The sequence below is a fragment of the Lepisosteus platostomus genome, chromosome 4 (assembly GCF_059453375.1).
Source record: "Lepisosteus platostomus isolate fLepPlt1 chromosome 4, fLepPlt1.hap1, whole genome shotgun sequence".
Taxonomy (NCBI): Eukaryota; Metazoa; Chordata; class Actinopteri; order Semionotiformes; family Lepisosteidae; genus Lepisosteus; species Lepisosteus platostomus.
Genome location: NC_142614.1, coordinates 8,811,426 through 8,826,301, shown reverse-complemented (window position 1 = coordinate 8,826,301; position 14,876 = coordinate 8,811,426). Strand labels below are relative to the sequence as shown.

The 14,876-nt window shown below is 49.1% G+C and overlaps 2 protein-coding genes across 6 annotated transcripts; both read left to right on the top strand.

Moving 5' to 3' along the window:
• The first annotated feature begins 445 nt into the window (after positions 1 to 445).
• On the top strand, positions 446 to 8,906 carry LOC148672454 (butyrophilin subfamily 3 member A1-like). Of its 5 annotated transcripts, none has more exons than XM_088628186.1 (11): positions 446 to 681; positions 2,102 to 2,226; positions 2,617 to 2,747; positions 3,081 to 3,167; positions 4,843 to 4,995; positions 5,109 to 5,228; positions 6,189 to 6,308; positions 6,603 to 6,654; positions 7,079 to 7,105; positions 7,227 to 7,253; positions 8,047 to 8,906. In XM_088628186.1, the coding sequence occupies exons 2-11, from the start codon at positions 2,196 to 2,198 to the stop codon at positions 8,577 to 8,579; spliced, it is 1,281 nt and encodes a 426-aa protein (XP_088484312.1). In that variant the 5' UTR covers positions 446 to 681; positions 2,102 to 2,195; the 3' UTR covers positions 8,580 to 8,906. The 5 variants fall into 5 exon arrangements, with proteins under 5 accessions (XP_088484312.1, XP_088484314.1, XP_088484311.1 ...); XM_088628188.1 differs by having other exon boundaries at positions 2,102 to 2,267; positions 5,097 to 5,228; XM_088628185.1 differs by having other exon boundaries at positions 448 to 681; positions 3,081 to 3,158; positions 5,097 to 5,228.
• A 3,266-nt stretch (positions 8,907 to 12,172) lies between these two features.
• Positions 12,173 to 14,605, top strand: LOC148672453 (zona pellucida sperm-binding protein 4-like). Its single transcript, XM_088628190.1, has 9 exons — positions 12,173 to 12,823; positions 12,912 to 13,099; positions 13,177 to 13,274; positions 13,352 to 13,479; positions 13,557 to 13,746; positions 13,834 to 13,981; positions 14,058 to 14,133; positions 14,250 to 14,372; positions 14,444 to 14,605. Exons 1-9 carry the CDS (start codon positions 12,607 to 12,609, stop codon positions 14,563 to 14,565), a joined length of 1,290 nt encoding a protein of 429 aa, XP_088484316.1. The 5' UTR covers positions 12,173 to 12,606; the 3' UTR covers positions 14,566 to 14,605.
• Positions 14,606 to 14,876: the final 271 nt, after the last annotated feature.

Sequence of the window (14,876 nt, the reverse complement as noted above, 5' to 3'; positions counted from 1 at the left end):
ATGTATTCAGAGTGGTTTGTTCTCCTCTGCCTTAACTTTCAAAGGGTGATATTAAACTGTCATGTCCCAGCTGGTGAGTTGCTGGGTCCCCTCTCCGCAGGAGGTGTCTGTCCATTCCAGTGACTGCCTGCTTCCTTGAGAAAAGGGGTTTGAGGTTTCCGGGGAGGAAAAAAAGGATTATAAAATGCCTCTTGCAGATCCACAGCATAATCTTCTATAGTTTTTACAAGTTGTATTGACATTATCATGGGCCTTTACAGCCTATAACAAGGTACAGTACTGGTGTTTACTGCTATAATGCTCGGGGGTTCACGTGGGTATGCGCCCTCGCCGCTACCACTTCAGGTCGGCCTCCCTCCGTCGGGAACTCGAGCCCGGGCCTCCGGCCTCACTCAACAGCGACCCAGCCGCTTGAGCCAAAAGGCGGTGACGTCACTGCGCTGGTAAGGCGGCTCTCACAACCAATGGAGGCCTTATGCGTTACACTGCATTTCATACCATAGAGGGGCGAAGGTCAATGTTAACGCGGATAATAAGCGCTTGGGTGCCGTTAAAGCTTAGATCAGTGCTGTCGCGTTAACGAGGACGCACCCAGCGGCGCAGGTCGAAAGTTGTCTCGGTGCTGCGGTAGAAATGAAAGCCGGTTTCGGCTAAGCGAGGACGACGACGAAGACCGGAAAGGTGAGCGGCTTTTTTTTCCCACTCGTTTGCCATCATTGATTTCGAAGGCCTGGGTGGTACACGATTAACAGCAGTAACCAGCACCGCGTCGGACCCGTTCCTAATGTATCTGCTGCGCAGTACTGACGTACTATGTAATAATTCTGAATATTATAGTTGCTAGCAGAGCAGTACACAGCTTTAGCTTCGTGAAGGTGTCAATGATAACAAGTGAGATAAGTGATTCGACTACATTCGCTTGTTAAATGGGATGGATTCTGGCTTTTGAGCTGCTCGAACGAGATGTACTTGGGAGTTGTGGTTCCATCTTCAAGATCTGGTTTAAAAACCGCGTTTCCGTCTCCGTCTTCGGGTTTATCGCGCCAAACGAATGAAACACAGCGAAATCACGTCCGTCTGTGACGCTGTGTACGGTAGCTGTTAAGTATGACTACATTTGAGAGGAAATCGGAGAAAATGCTCTCATAAAAATGCCCGGACTACTTGTATCGGGTCGTGTATCTTTCCCAGCTGGCTATGGCCGGTTCTAGGAAACTATACAGCGATTTTTTAAAAAAACAAACACTGTCCTCATAACTATGAAGGTCTGGCAGCCAAGGTTTCAGGGTATTTACGATAGTTGTGCAACTTTATCTTATTGATAACTAAATGTAATAAAACACATTCCACCTACATACCTTTAACATTGCGTGTTGTTCACCTTTTATGATATGGATATATTGAAATCCGAGGAAAACATCCACGTCGAAAACTTCTTTCACGATCTACAAAAAAGTATTGACTAAATGTTGTGCTAGAAGCCACCGCAGACTTCACACGACGTGTTTCTGGTGACATGCAGTTAAAACGACGTGCTGTGTGTTAGAAAACGTGCTCTTTTACCATTTTATTTATAACGCTAACTCGAATTAGCGCTGTACCGCTGCAACGACATTTCGTATCAATATTGATCGATTCACCGTTTCGTTCACTCAGTCAAATGTTTCGGAAACAAGATTCACATTCTACAGCTAAATATAGCTGTGAAAAAATAAATAAAAAACTCGAAGCCCTTCACTAGTTCGTGTTATTTCAAACATCGGTATTCATTTCTCACTGGTGACCTGGTTACCTGTATGTATAGCACTGAAAACGTGTCGTGTCATAAACTCTTAGATATATGATTACGGGCTGTACACTTTTATGAATGTTTTTATGACTTAATCGCAATAATCGAACGTCTTCGGCTGAACGATTCCTGTCACTATAATAACCGGATTTTTTTGTAAATACTTCTGACTTCCTTGATCCTCTGTGGGGCCGTTGGTATTTCTGTCTCGGAGTGGCCTGAGGCGGCGTCCTCGCCCCAGCGCCGCCTCGGAGCTGAACTCCACGCGGATCGTCTCTGAGCCTAGTTCTGTCCATCCGTGTCCCGTCTCAGAGTGTCCACAGGAGGAAGTGAGCTCCGAGTCCCGTCCCAGAGTGTCCACGTGAGGAGATGAGCTTCCTGTCGCTGATCTATAGCGGTGGTGAACATGGCCAGGAAGATCGTGGGGAGAGGCAAGGGTAATGTCTCGCATCTGTCCTCCAGAGGGCTCCTACCTTGGGTTTGTTGCAATTGAGAACTGGTTTAGTACTGTGCCGCGGACAAATTTGAGCGGTCACGTTCGTTGCAATTAGTCTTAAGGTTGCACACTGGTTTAGCACGGAGCTGCGTTAGGAGTTAGCACGCTGCTCTGTTTGTTGCAATTGACCGATAGAATTTTGTCCGATGTCGCCATGGTGCGATGATGATGTTATACACAGTTGGCGTGTCGGTCTTGGTCCCGCAGGAGACACAGTCTGCGCGGACAGGCTCCGCCCACAGCAGGGCGCCAATGTGCACACGACCTCATGAACAAACTTGAAGAATTAAGTAAAAGGTGTTTAAGGGTCGGCATCTCTCTTACTCTGCAGACTCGCTCAGAGGTCTGAACGAGCACTTGACCGTGGTCAGCAGCGTGCCCTGCCGCATGACCAGCGAGCAGCTGGAGAGAGCCATGGCAAACGGGTCAGAGCCCTGGGTTAAACCGAACCTGGACGGCAAGGTAGATAGTTTCTTTCTGTCTGCAGTGTATAATTAACTGCAGGGTATCTGGGAAGGGTTTTATTTTTAGGAGAAACTGTCCTGGGTTGTGGGGCACCTGCCTTAATCAGGCAGCAAATAAGAACTTTAATTGAGCCTTAATTGCTTAATTGAACAAGTCTTTGAAAATCTCTTAATTAAGTCTTCTGATGGAGAGCTGAGGAGGTTATTGCTCCCCACCTCCGAATCCCTGGCAATCCCAGAGCGGGGCTGTAATCCACTGGCCAGGGCAGGGCCGTAATCCACTGGCCAGGACAGGGCTGTAATCCACCCCCTCGTGGTTCTTTGTTCTCAGTCGCCCAGCCTGGATGCACTGCGCAGCCTGGAGGAGTGTGTGAAGGTTATCACGCAGCTGGCCCAGGACGTGGAGCAGGTGTGCAAGGTGTGGAGAGGAAGACAGAGGGAGGGGGAGGGCGTCTGGGTCAGAAACAAGTGTGGGCGGTTTAATGGCCAGTAGTGGTGGGGACAGTGATCTGTGTCTGGACTTCCAGGTCCTGCTGACTCCTGGACCTCCTGCACAGCTCTCTTTTAGTTTCCTGGACCTTATTTTAAAGCCTTATTTCCTTCCTTGATCTGAACCGTCTTTCCATTCTCAAAATAGTGAAGATTTCAAACCACTGCATGAGCAAGGGAGTTGTCATGTGATAAGACATCTGCAGCCCCACTGAAGCTCAGCAGGTGTGAGCCTGGTCAGTACCTGGATGGGAGACTTCCTGGGAAAGGTTGCTGCTGGAAGAGGTGTTAGTGGGACCAGCAGGGGGAGCTCACCCTGTAGTCTGTGTGGGTTCTAATGCCCCAGAATAGTGACAGGGACACCATACTGTAAAAAGGAACCTTCCTTTGTATGAGACATAAAACATGGGTCCTCACTCTCTGAGTACATGAAAAATTCTAGGGCATTTCTCAAAAAGAGTAGGGCCGTTACCCCGGCGTCCTGGCCAAATTTCCCCCTGGCCTTTACCAATCATGGCCTCCTAATAATCCCCCTCTCTGAACTGGCTTCATCACTCTGTTCTCCTCCCCACTGAGAGCTGGTGTGGGGGGAGACTGCTGGTGCACTATGGCTGCCGTTGCATCATCCAGGTAGGGCTGCACACTGTTTTTTCCCCCCGTGACAAAAACTTCTGCACACTAAATTGAGTGTGAGTAAAATTGTAAACCTGAAATTATTTTTGTTAATATAGTCACTCTCAAAGAAGCATAGAGATCCAAAAGACCAGGACGGCGATTCAACGAGCCCAGTCGTGGAGACTGAGTGTGGAGCAAGCATGAGCAGGGAGGTACGAGACGACGAGAGCACAGATGGTGGTGGGGGAGGGGATCCCTATTACCTGTAAAGCGCTTTGAGTGGAGCATCCAGAAAAGTGCTATATAGGTGTCAGGAATTAATATTATTAAGGCGGAATTGAAGAAGTTAGCTGTGGGGCTGAAACGCAGAGCTCAGGGAGCAGGAGGGGCCATGCTGAGAGGCAGAGGGAGACACGGGAGGAGGGGTCAGGACCAATGTTCCCTCTAAGCTGTTATGAAATCAGCGCACATAGGAAATTGAACAGCGCACAAGAAATTAAATTCCAAAACAGATACGATAATAATAAAACAAACACGGCCGTCCATTGAAAAATGCGAAATTGACCCCATGAGACTGGCTGCGAGAGGCCCAACTTGGCTGTGTGCATTATTACTGCTATTCGATTAATCGATATCTCTGCTCTCGTCGTCTCGTACCTCCCTGCTCATGCTCGCTCCACACTCGGTCTCCATGACTGGGCTCGTTGAATCTCCGTCCCAGTCTTTTGGATCTCGATGCTTCTATGAGAGTGACTATATTTGCAAAAAATAATTTCAGCTTTACAATTTTACGTACACTCAATTTAGTGTGCAGAAGTTTTTGTCACTGGGGAAAAAAATTGGCACAACATTAGATTTTTGCGCACGCAAGGCATTAGAAATTAGAGGGAATGTTGGGCAGGACTGCGACGGAGACGGGCAGCAGGAGGCAGGAGAGCTCAGGGGCCAGAGGAGCCTGTTTCAAGCAGTGGCTGTTCAAATGTGTGCAGTGCGGCAGTGAGGGAGGGGGGAGACGGAAGGATGCCGGGAGGAGGACCCCCGGCCCAGGGCAGGAGGGAGGCGCCACCACCAGCCCGGGGACAGAGCGCAGCCTGGAGGAGAGTCGCCGGCTCATCCTGCAGTGGGCAGCCGAGCTGGACAGGGTGAGAGACAACGGGCTGAGGTCTCCAGGGATCCGGGACCTTGTAGGTGTTGTCCAACTGGAAATCCATCTTCCCATCTTTCACCGAACCACCCCTGTCAGCTTTGTCCGCAGAAGCCCGGGCCAGAGGTCCGAGATGCAGGAGGACACAAGGATGTGGGTGACAAGCAGAGCAGGGAGACAAAACGGCAGAGGATCATGGATTGGGCCCGAGAGCTGCAGTCTGCATCAGAGGTCAGAGGTCGTGGGGTTTTGGTCATGGAAAAACAGGGCACTTGCATTCAGGGCCTCAGCACACGTTCGAAAGTCCCACACACAATGATGGCAGAGTCCCTGTGAATGTCTTAAAGGGGACCTGCAACGCTATTTTTATATTTCAGGGTTAGAAAGAATCGGCATTGATGAGTGCATTTCAAACCACAATGTATGTAAAATGTACACAATAACAATTCAAATCACAAAATAGGTGAAAATTCCAGATAAGCACAACAACCTGAGGTCTGCAACTCAGAACGAGAAAACAAAACATCTGGTGAAGTGGCCCTTTAACTGTGTAAACAAGCAGGCTTGAGAATGCATGTCTTTTAATCCAGTAGAAATATTGCTTGCGAATTTTAGACGGTTTTGCCAACAAATACTACTTCCTTGTTAACTCTGAACATCTCTGCAGTGAAATGTGTGCAGCACAACTTGTACTTATTCACTTGTACATCACATTACATTAGTCATTACAGTGACTAGTGAGCAGGAAGGGCTGTTTCACGTTGCAGTTCGTAGGAACTCTCACGCTCGCCCATGGCAAGATCAGGGGTTTGTGACAACAATAGCGACCATATAATACTTTCACACAGTTCACAATTTTGTGCTTAGTTCTCAATTTGTAAAATTTTGTGACACCGTCAATTAATTTATATTGTTGATATTTAATAACGGGTCTGGGAAATGGGAACCACAGTTCCCCTTTAAGAGAAAGAAATCCAAAGGTGACTCAAGAACCAAACCAGTGCGCTGACTGCTGAGCTGCCTCTCATGGTGTCATTGTGAAATCCAGATTCGGTCTGTGGATATCTTTGAGCTCCACAGGATGTTAGACTGGTCCCTCACTTCTGGGCTCGTCAGTTTTGACTTGCTGGGTAAGTTCTTTTCCCCTTTAGTGCTAGTCTCTCTCACGCTGGGTGTGTCTGTGCTGTGCAGGTCCACTCTATCTCTGAGGAGGAGGTGAGGCAGATCCTGAAGAAGGGCCTGAGGAAGAGGAGCCTGGCCCCTGTCCTTCCTCTTCTGGAGTTCATCACCTGGTCCCTGCTCAGAGAGGAGGTGAGGGTCCAGAGGCCATCCGCCTTATAGGAGGTGGACCCTGCAGGACATGTAGCAAAAGCCAAACTCAATTTTAAAACATGCATATAAATCTGGAGTTATAAAGGTGTTCAAAATATCCTGGACATTAGGATGCTGCAAAAGGGATTCTGTAGTTAGATTACAGAAACCAGAGTCCACTCAGGAAGAAGGAAGAATCAGTGTGGACAACTAGATGCAAAGTCATTCCAGGTCCACTCCTGCCCCAAACACTCTGCCTTCCCCTGTCACTCTGACTGCCTTCTCTTCTCACAGGGGGACGTGCCTCAGCTCTGGTTGTCTGCCAGACAGAGGGCTTGGAAAACGGGTGAGTGCATTGTCCTTCTCCCAGCCCACACCTCCGGGTCAGAAGAAAGGGGAGACTCTTCTCGATATATACTGTTTATATACCGTTAAAGCTGTTATGAAATCAGCGCGCATAGGAAATTGAACAGCGCACAAGAAATTCGATTCCAAAAAAGATACGATAATAATAAAACAAACACAGTCGTCAATTGAAAAATGCGAAATTGACCCCATGAGACTGGCTGGTATAGAGAGAAAAACCTGGGACAGAGCGCTGTCCGCAGGAATGTACCCAGAAGGCACCAAAGTTTGGCCTTGTACAGGAAGTGTTTGCAGTGATTCTGATAACAAACTGCTTTGTGCTTTGCCTTGACTTGTCTGATTGATCTGTTTCTGGACCTGACTTGTCCGATTGATCTGTTTTTGTGTTCCCTGTTGTGAAACAGGTACGCCAAGATACATCCCCCACTCAGGTAATGACTGAGCTACTCTGTACAACACACAAGGGCTGTCATGGGGACGGTTGGGGAAACCTCATGAAGCTGTAACACGCTTGTTTAAGAAGTGCCTTCCTGTTTTGTTTTGTTTTTTCAGTCTGGACATGGATCTGCAGCGCTGCAGGTACTGTCTGATTCACTGCTGGTGCAGCATCGTCCACTGCAATAACATTACAGCGACTGGCACAGGCTGGTCCTCATGGCCCATTACTGTGGCCTCCTTGTGCATTTTACCTGGGTTTACTGTGTTTCACTGAGTTTTATCAGCCTTTCGACACTTTTCTTCACACTGAATGCTGTCGGGATTTTCCCTTGCGAATGCCTCCGATTGTACTACACTGCACTGCTGATCCATAACAGTGGGTTTCCAAGGGTTAGGGGGTTTCATCATAGTAGAACTATAAGAAAGCACAGCAAAAAGAAAAGAAATGTGTGTAAAACTCTCAGGAGAAAGGTATTCAATAATACTTAATGGTGGTATTTTTTCATAAAGAATCCAAGTAATTCTAATTGGATTTTCTTTGAGATCTCAGTCATTGCATTATAAAGGTAATTAATAGTCAGCACCTCTGGACGATTGACTCAGGTGTCTAGAAAATATATTGCTTATACTTCCTCACTCTTCTTGCTATAGGAAAAGCTCTGAGCATAGTGAGCATTGTGACTGTGAGCTGTTGAGTGTATGTGAGACTGTGAGCTGTTGAGCGTATGTGCGACTGTGAGCTGTTGAGTCTAGGTGTGCCCATGAGCTGTTGAATGCTGTATCTGTCACACCACAATTGCAAAGGCATTTGCTTTTTTTGGCCGATTACACTTGTGTGTGACCAACGGGGAGGGGGTCCTGCTGTTATTTTGGAGTGTATTTTGGAAGGTAACTCCAATGCCTGAAGTTCAGTGCCTGTTGTATGTTATCCCAGCCGAAGTGGAGCTAGATCCCAAGACCAGCCACTCCTGGCTCGTCCTCTCCGAGGAGAACAAGACGGTGGAGCTGGGAGACTTGGAGGGCAGTGCTCCCGACGGGCCTCAGCGCTTCGACAGCACTCCATGTGTCCTGGCCTGGGAGGGCTTCTCCTCTGGGCGACACTACTGGGAGGTGGACCTTCCAAACAGCGGAGGCTGGAAACTGGGGGTGACCTCCTCCTCCTCTAAGAGGAAGGGCCGTGTGACCACGCACCCCCAGGGAGGCTACTGGCTGCTTTGGTGCAGCACGAGGACTTTCAGGGCCTGCACGGAGCCCCCCACAGAGCTCCCTCTCTCGCTGCTGCCGCAGGTGATGGGCGTCTACCTAGACTATGAGGAAGGCCAGGTGTCCTTCTACAATGCAGAGACCCAGTCCCACATCTACACCTTCTCCAACTCCTTCCTGGAGAAGGTCTATCCGGTGTTTGCTGTCCTGGATGCCAAGGCCAGGCTCACAGTCAGGTCCCCCAGAGGTTTCACCAGGCTTTAGCAAAAACCAGGCTTCTCCTTCCGGTTCTCGGTGGGTGTCTGGGGGTTAGGTCTTCTGTGAATCGGCTTCAGATGATTCTGAAACTCTGCTCGGACACATTTCTGTTTCAGACAACTATGTGAAGACTAGAAATGCCTAGAAACAAGCAGAGAGGGAAAGGAAGCCATCACACAATGCGTACAACCAGCCTATGTGCCCATCCTGTCTGCTATTTTACATCTTCATGACCATGTGAGCTGGTGAGTGTACGTTGGGTTATGAGGATTGTCTGGAATGGACGTCTCTATTGCAAATATCCCAGAAATAAAATAGGTGAGAAAATAAGAAGGCCATGGATTTTTCAGAGCCTTTCCTCTCCCACACTCTGGTGCAGCGTGAACCTGAGACAGGAAGGGCTGGTTGCGGTTAAGAGGTCATACTTCATACAAAGGGCAACAACCCTTCCAGAGTCATTCAGGCACACAAAGAACTCCATCTGTACCTTTCTCCTCTGTAGAAAACAGCACTCTGGCCCCAGACTCTGAACAGATTAGCCAACAGGAGGCCTTCTGAGGCTATTGTACAATCCCATACAGCCAGAGCACAGAGCCTGTTTAAACAGCAGCTCTGGGAGCTGGCAGTCTGGACCTCGAGTCAGAGTTAATTGAAGTCGTAGCCGATATGCAATGTCAGACATTGAGGAACACACACCTGCTTATAACATGATTGCTTAGCAGGATTCCTGCTGTTTGTGACTTCTAGAGAACTTCTCAGAGCTAAATGTGCTGCAGGGAAGCTAATGACCGCAAGGCACTGAAGATGGACTTTTGTATTGTAAAGTAGAGTGTTTTATCTCCTTTCATTTGTTAGAAATGCAATAAAAAAGAAAAGCAAAAACGGTACAGTTGGCAGGTTTGCTGGAGACCTGCCCTCCCCCTTTTGTGTAACCAGTGCCGGTCAGCTTCCCTTCTCAGAGCCGAGCTGGAGGCTCAAGGAGGTCCGGGAGCGGCTGAGCTCCGTGACGTCACGCAGAGGCGCTGAGTGCGCGCCTCTCTGCAGGATGTCGGCTCAGCCGCGCCGCTGGAAGGAGAGGAAAGCCCGAGGCGGGTTCTTCTGGTGCAACGGGGACCCCTGGTGGCCAGAACAGCAATAGCATGCCAGTGAAAAAACTCAATTTAACACCCTGCAATAGAAACCGATCGCGCAGGTCAGACAGCTGGGTTATGTCATCTTCGAAGTCCCACACTGTAGCAGACGGTCTTTTTCGTTCTTGTAAGCAGTTCCGATTTACAGACAGTAATTGCTAATAGCAACTCGGCAGCTCCTGTACCGCCAGTATGGGAAGAGGTCAATCTTACAGCAGCCGAGAACAGTTTGTTTTTGTACCCACAGTAAACTCCAGAGCTCCGGGCTTTCCTTTGAAGGCCTCGCTTGGTGAAAGCGCTTTTGCGTTTCTTAGTGCACACAGTGGTCTTTCCAATATAATACGTTTGAGGAAGGTTCGCAGTTTGTACCCGCTGCAAGCTGCGCTACTCCAATAAAAACACCCGTCTGTCCATGCAGACTAACTTGCTAAAAGAATAAGAATAATTCATTCCACTTCTATAGTTCTTTTCTGGACGCTCCACTCAAAGTGCTTTACAGGTAATGGGGATCCCCTCCACCACCACCAGTGTGCAGCCCCACCTGGATGATGCGACAGCAGCCATAGTGCACCAGTGCTCTCCCCACACACCAGCTCTCAGTGGCATATATCGGAACAGAGTGATGAAGACAATTATCAGTCTTCCTCCGGGAGTCCCCAACGCTAATCGCCTTCCCTCCACATCCCAAAAGCAGCTAGTTCCGGCAACAAGGAAACCCTGCCCTCGATCCTCCAGAAGCCTACACGAGCAAGCTTCGTCTCTCCCCGCCGCTCACTCGCCTGGCGATGGTTGTACTGGAGTTACGGGTGGGGTGGAGCGCGGGACGGATACCAGCCAGGACAAAAAGCGCCGCCACGGAGCGCGGCCGTCATCACATTAACGTGGCCTCATAACTTCACCCGAGACATGCGTTTCCTATACGTATGGAGCTGTCGGTGAGAAAAGTTAGCGCGACTGTTAAAAAGAGCCGTTTTAACGCTTTGGGACCGCGTGATATACTGGGCACTGTTGCCCGTGTTGATCAAAATGTGCATCGCGCATCTGTAAATCCATGTTTAATTATTATTGTTGTTATTATTATGTCATGTCATTTGCCAAACCACTTTCTACCTTACAGTGGTTTGATGGGTAAAGAGGGAGTTCTGCGAGGGTGACCAGCCGGTCCCAGGTTACCCGGACTCTTCCGAGGCACCTTGTTGTCCCGGTATGGGGTTCAGTTCGAGCACTTCCGGCGATCACGTCATCCCTACAGCTGACAATAGCGCGGTGGATCGCTTGGAAGAACCAGCTCAATTCAGCGCGATCTAATATAGTGGTCATAATACTACAGCCTTTATATCACGTGGGCTGTTTAAAGCACCTCTACCTGAAGCAAGGGAATGGGGAAATGGGGCGCACAGCCAGGAGGTAGGGGGGTCTCTCTGCTGAACTGCGCGCGCCAGGGCTCGGACAGAGGACACGCAGCCCACTGCCCGCAGAAGGAACCGCCCAGCACAGCTGACACTGTCGCCCTCTAGCGACTGTAGTGGGCGGTGGAGTTGAGAGGCTGCCCGTGGATTCTTTGTTACAGCAGGGTTTTGGATGCGTTCTCCGCATAGCCGACTAACTGCTCAGGTGCCCTAAATACATTGCAATTAAATTTCGGAAGACGATTGATTGATTGATCAATTGAGAATCAAGCCTAGATTTCCTGGAGCCTTAGCATCCAGGAAATCTACAACACCTGGAGTCTGAAAAAAGCCACCAAAATTATGTCTGACCCCACTCACCCCAGTCATAGCTTGTTTGTTCCCCTACCATCTTGCAGAAGGTTCCGGTCACTCCAGTCACACACAACTAGACTCCAAAATAGCTTCTTCCCCAGAGCAGTCAAGTTGGTGACGCCCCCACGCCCTCCCATCATATTATGATCTCTCCTAACGTCCTCCTGTACCCACAAGGACTGTACTCCAACACCACTACACACACATGTAAGCCAAAATTGTACTGTCCCTTCGATAGCTCAGTAAAACTGCATCAGTCGTAATATTTATTAATCACCATACTATTTTTGCACTGTTCCAAGAATTACCTTGCACTGTTTTTGTCCTGTTATATTTTCTCTGTTTGCGGAATTTTGCACAGTTTTGATTACATGTTATTTATGTTATGTTATTACACTGTTATTGTTATTGTGTTACTGTCTATTGTCTTATCTTCTGTCCTATTTATATACTGCACCTGAGTGACTCATGAGAAACACTTTTCATTATACTATGCACCTGTGTAAGTATAATGACAATAAAGTTGAATTGAATTAATTGAACTGAATTGAGAAGGCACTTTCACCCAAAGCTGGTTCTGCTGTGAGTGTCCTCTCATAAAGACATTCAATTTCCTTTGCAGCTCCTGTCTCTTGCAGCTGCACTGTGCCACTGGCTTTTCACTCTAGAAACTCTGGAGTGCCTACAATAAACAACAGATCCGCTCCAGAGAGAATAATCGGTCCCGGGTTTGTTACATCGCGCTGTGAAAGACCTGTGTGACCGCACACTGCTTGGCGGTTTCAATCGCAGACCAGCACAAACACAGCGACCACGAAGGCCTTAGGTTTGCTATACAGTACATGGAGCGCTTATGGTTACTCAACTAATTGTTGCTAGAATGATGCATAAAGTGTCATAAAGTGTGATTTTGGAACTCACAAAGACCTAACTGGACACACCTGAGCTCTGTCCTTTACAATCAGCCCAATCAGTGCAGAAGCAAAGGTCCGGCCAAGGCGTCTGATTGGCTGACACCACTCTTGCCCAAGCTGTGGCTCCAGTACTGAGCGATTACCCAATAGCTGACCTCGGCCTTTCAGGGCGCAGGAGTACTTAAGCAGCTGGCCTGCCCAGCTTGTTATCCCTTTGTTGAGTTCTATGATGGAGAGATGCAGGAGCAGCCTGAGTGCCACTGGGCTTGTGTGGTTGTTGTTGGCCCAGCTGGGTGTGTCCTCAGCCCAGGTTCAGAAATGCCTGGTTAAGGAAACTGATAAGATGGTGTGTGGAGACTCAACTATCAGTAAAGCTGACTGTGAAGCTAAAAACTGCTGCTTTGACCAGAGTGGCAGACAGCGCTGTTATTACAGTTATGAAGGTAAGTTGTTTTTTTTTTTATTTTATTTTGGACTGGTAATGCTATGTTATCTGATAATGGGCTTTCATATGCATAATCTTTCCTCCAGTGACTGTCCAGTGCACCAGGGATGGCCAGTTTGTGGTGGTCGTGTCCAGGAATGCCACCAGCCCTCAGCTGAGCCTGGATTCAGTCAGCCTGCAGGGGGGCAGGAGTGCCCCCTGTGGCCCTGTTAGCACCACTGCTGGCTTTGCCATGTTCCAGTTCCCAGTCAGTGCCTGTGGCACCAGCATGAAGGTGAGGGGCTTGATCCTTCAGCTGAGGATGTTGTTCCTGTGGTGATTCCTGACCTTGTTCATGTGTCCTTCCTCCAGATTGAAGGTGGTGCTGTGGTGTATGAGAACATGATGTCCTCAACATTTGCTGTGATTGGGGGACCTGCTGGCTCCATCACAAGGGACAGTTTCTACAAGTGAGTGAGCAGCTGCTGCTGCTTCCCAGAGTGCTCTGGTCTTGCTGGATCCCATGACTGCCTGCTTCTCTCTCCAGGCTGTTCTTCCAGTGCAGGTATGCAGACGATGACCTTGTTCCAGTGCGGGCTGTGGTCTACACGGTCTCCCCACCCCCTCCGGCAGTGTCTCCAGGACCTCTCCGTGTGGAGCTCAGGATTGCAAGAGGTAGCTGTCGGGCCTTGGGCTGTGTGAGCCGAGTGTGTGGGGCTTCTGCTGAACCCCGCTGCTGCTCTTGTCCTCAGGAGAGCTGTATGACTCCTACTACAGTGACCTGGACTACCCTGTGACCAAGGTGCTGCAGGATCCTGTCTATGTGGAGGTCCGCATCTTGGCGAGGACTGACCCCAACATTGTCCTGACCCTGGGGGACTGCTGGGCCACTTCCACTCCCAGTCCTCTCAGCCAGCCCAGCTGGAGCCTTCTGGTTGCTGGGTAACCTGACCCCTGTGGCTCCGACTGGCTTGTCTCAGTAGTGTCCCCTTGTGGCAGGGCTCACCCTCCCTGTTGCTGTCCTTGCAGGTGTCCCTACGGAGGTGACAACTACCAGACCACCTTGATCCCTGTGGGTGGCTCCTCAGGGCTGCTGTACCCAACGCACTACCAGCGCTTCATGATTCAGATGTTCACTTTTGTGGATCCTGCCTCTCAGGTGCCTCTGATGGAGAAGGTAGGGAGCAGCTTGTGGGGAAGGAGGTGGTGGCTGGTCCTGGGCTGTGCAGTGACCCTTGCTGTGCTCTCTCCAGGTGTTCATCCACTGTAGTGCAGCAGTGTGCCAGCCGACTGCTACTGACCGCTGTGTGCCCACCTGTGGCAGAAGAAGTGAGTTAATCTGCCAATGAAAATGTGATAACCAAGTAGCCTCCAGTAAAGGCCTATGACTTTTTGGTGTTGCATGTCTAGCATGGAACTGAGGTTTATTAATGTCTTCTCTGTAGAACGAACTGTTGATCCCATGCAGAAGGACTCTTCCAAAGAAACTGTCCTAGTGTCCAGTGGGGAAGTGATCGTGGTGGACTCGGAGCTCCCAGTTCTGGACACAGTGGTCTCCTCCAATGAAGGTGAGACTTGGTATTGCAGCTGCTAAGAGCCTCTAATGATCTCTGACCCTTATCTTGTTCTCTTTCCCCAGTGCCCCAGTTCTTCAGCTATGGGCTGATGGCCGTGGCTGTCTATACAATACTTGTGGTCTGTGCTCTGCTGCTGGTTGCCGTGAGGAGATCAAGATCTTTAATCCAGAACATAAATCTGTAAAATTTGACAGTATTTTAAAAAATAAATGGGTTCTTTTGGAGTTTCAGTTTTTTTTCTTTGACAATCATGCTTTGCTTCTAAAGACCTGTCTTGCAAATGCAGTCCCCCTAATCTTGAGGTGTTTGCAGTTGGCTCACTACTTGAAGTAAGAATGGAAATAGTAACTGCACAGTCTGGGGCCTCATAGAGAGAACCTGTTCACACTGTAGAAACCCTTTCTTAAGAGGATATGGGGCTAAGTTTCTATATTTCTGAGGCAGAAGGGTCTTCCTGCACATTGAAGGAGTCCTACTAAGGCTAAGGGGTATTGA

Excerpts from the sequence above, each read along its gene's own strand:
- LOC148672454 (XM_088628184.1), top strand. The coding sequence starts at position 2,196 with ATGGCCAGGAAGATCGTGGGGAGAGGCAAGG. Across the intron at positions 2,748-3,080 it reads AACCGAACCTGGACGGCAAG|TCGCCCAGCCTGGATGCACT; the intron begins GTAGATAGTTTC and ends CTTTGTTCTCAG. Across the intron at positions 7,254-8,046 it reads ATGGATCTGCAGCGCTGCAG|CCGAAGTGGAGCTAGATCCC; the intron begins GTACTGTCTGAT and ends ATGTTATCCCAG.
- LOC148672453 (XM_088628190.1), top strand. The coding sequence starts at position 12,607 with ATGATGGAGAGATGCAGGAGCAGCCTGAGTGCCACTGGGCTTGTGTGG. Across the intron at positions 13,100-13,176 it reads CCTGTGGCACCAGCATGAAG|ATTGAAGGTGGTGCTGTGGT; the intron begins GTGAGGGGCTTG and ends TCCTTCCTCCAG. Across the intron at positions 13,480-13,556 it reads GGAGCTCAGGATTGCAAGAG|GAGAGCTGTATGACTCCTAC; the intron begins GTAGCTGTCGGG and ends TCTTGTCCTCAG.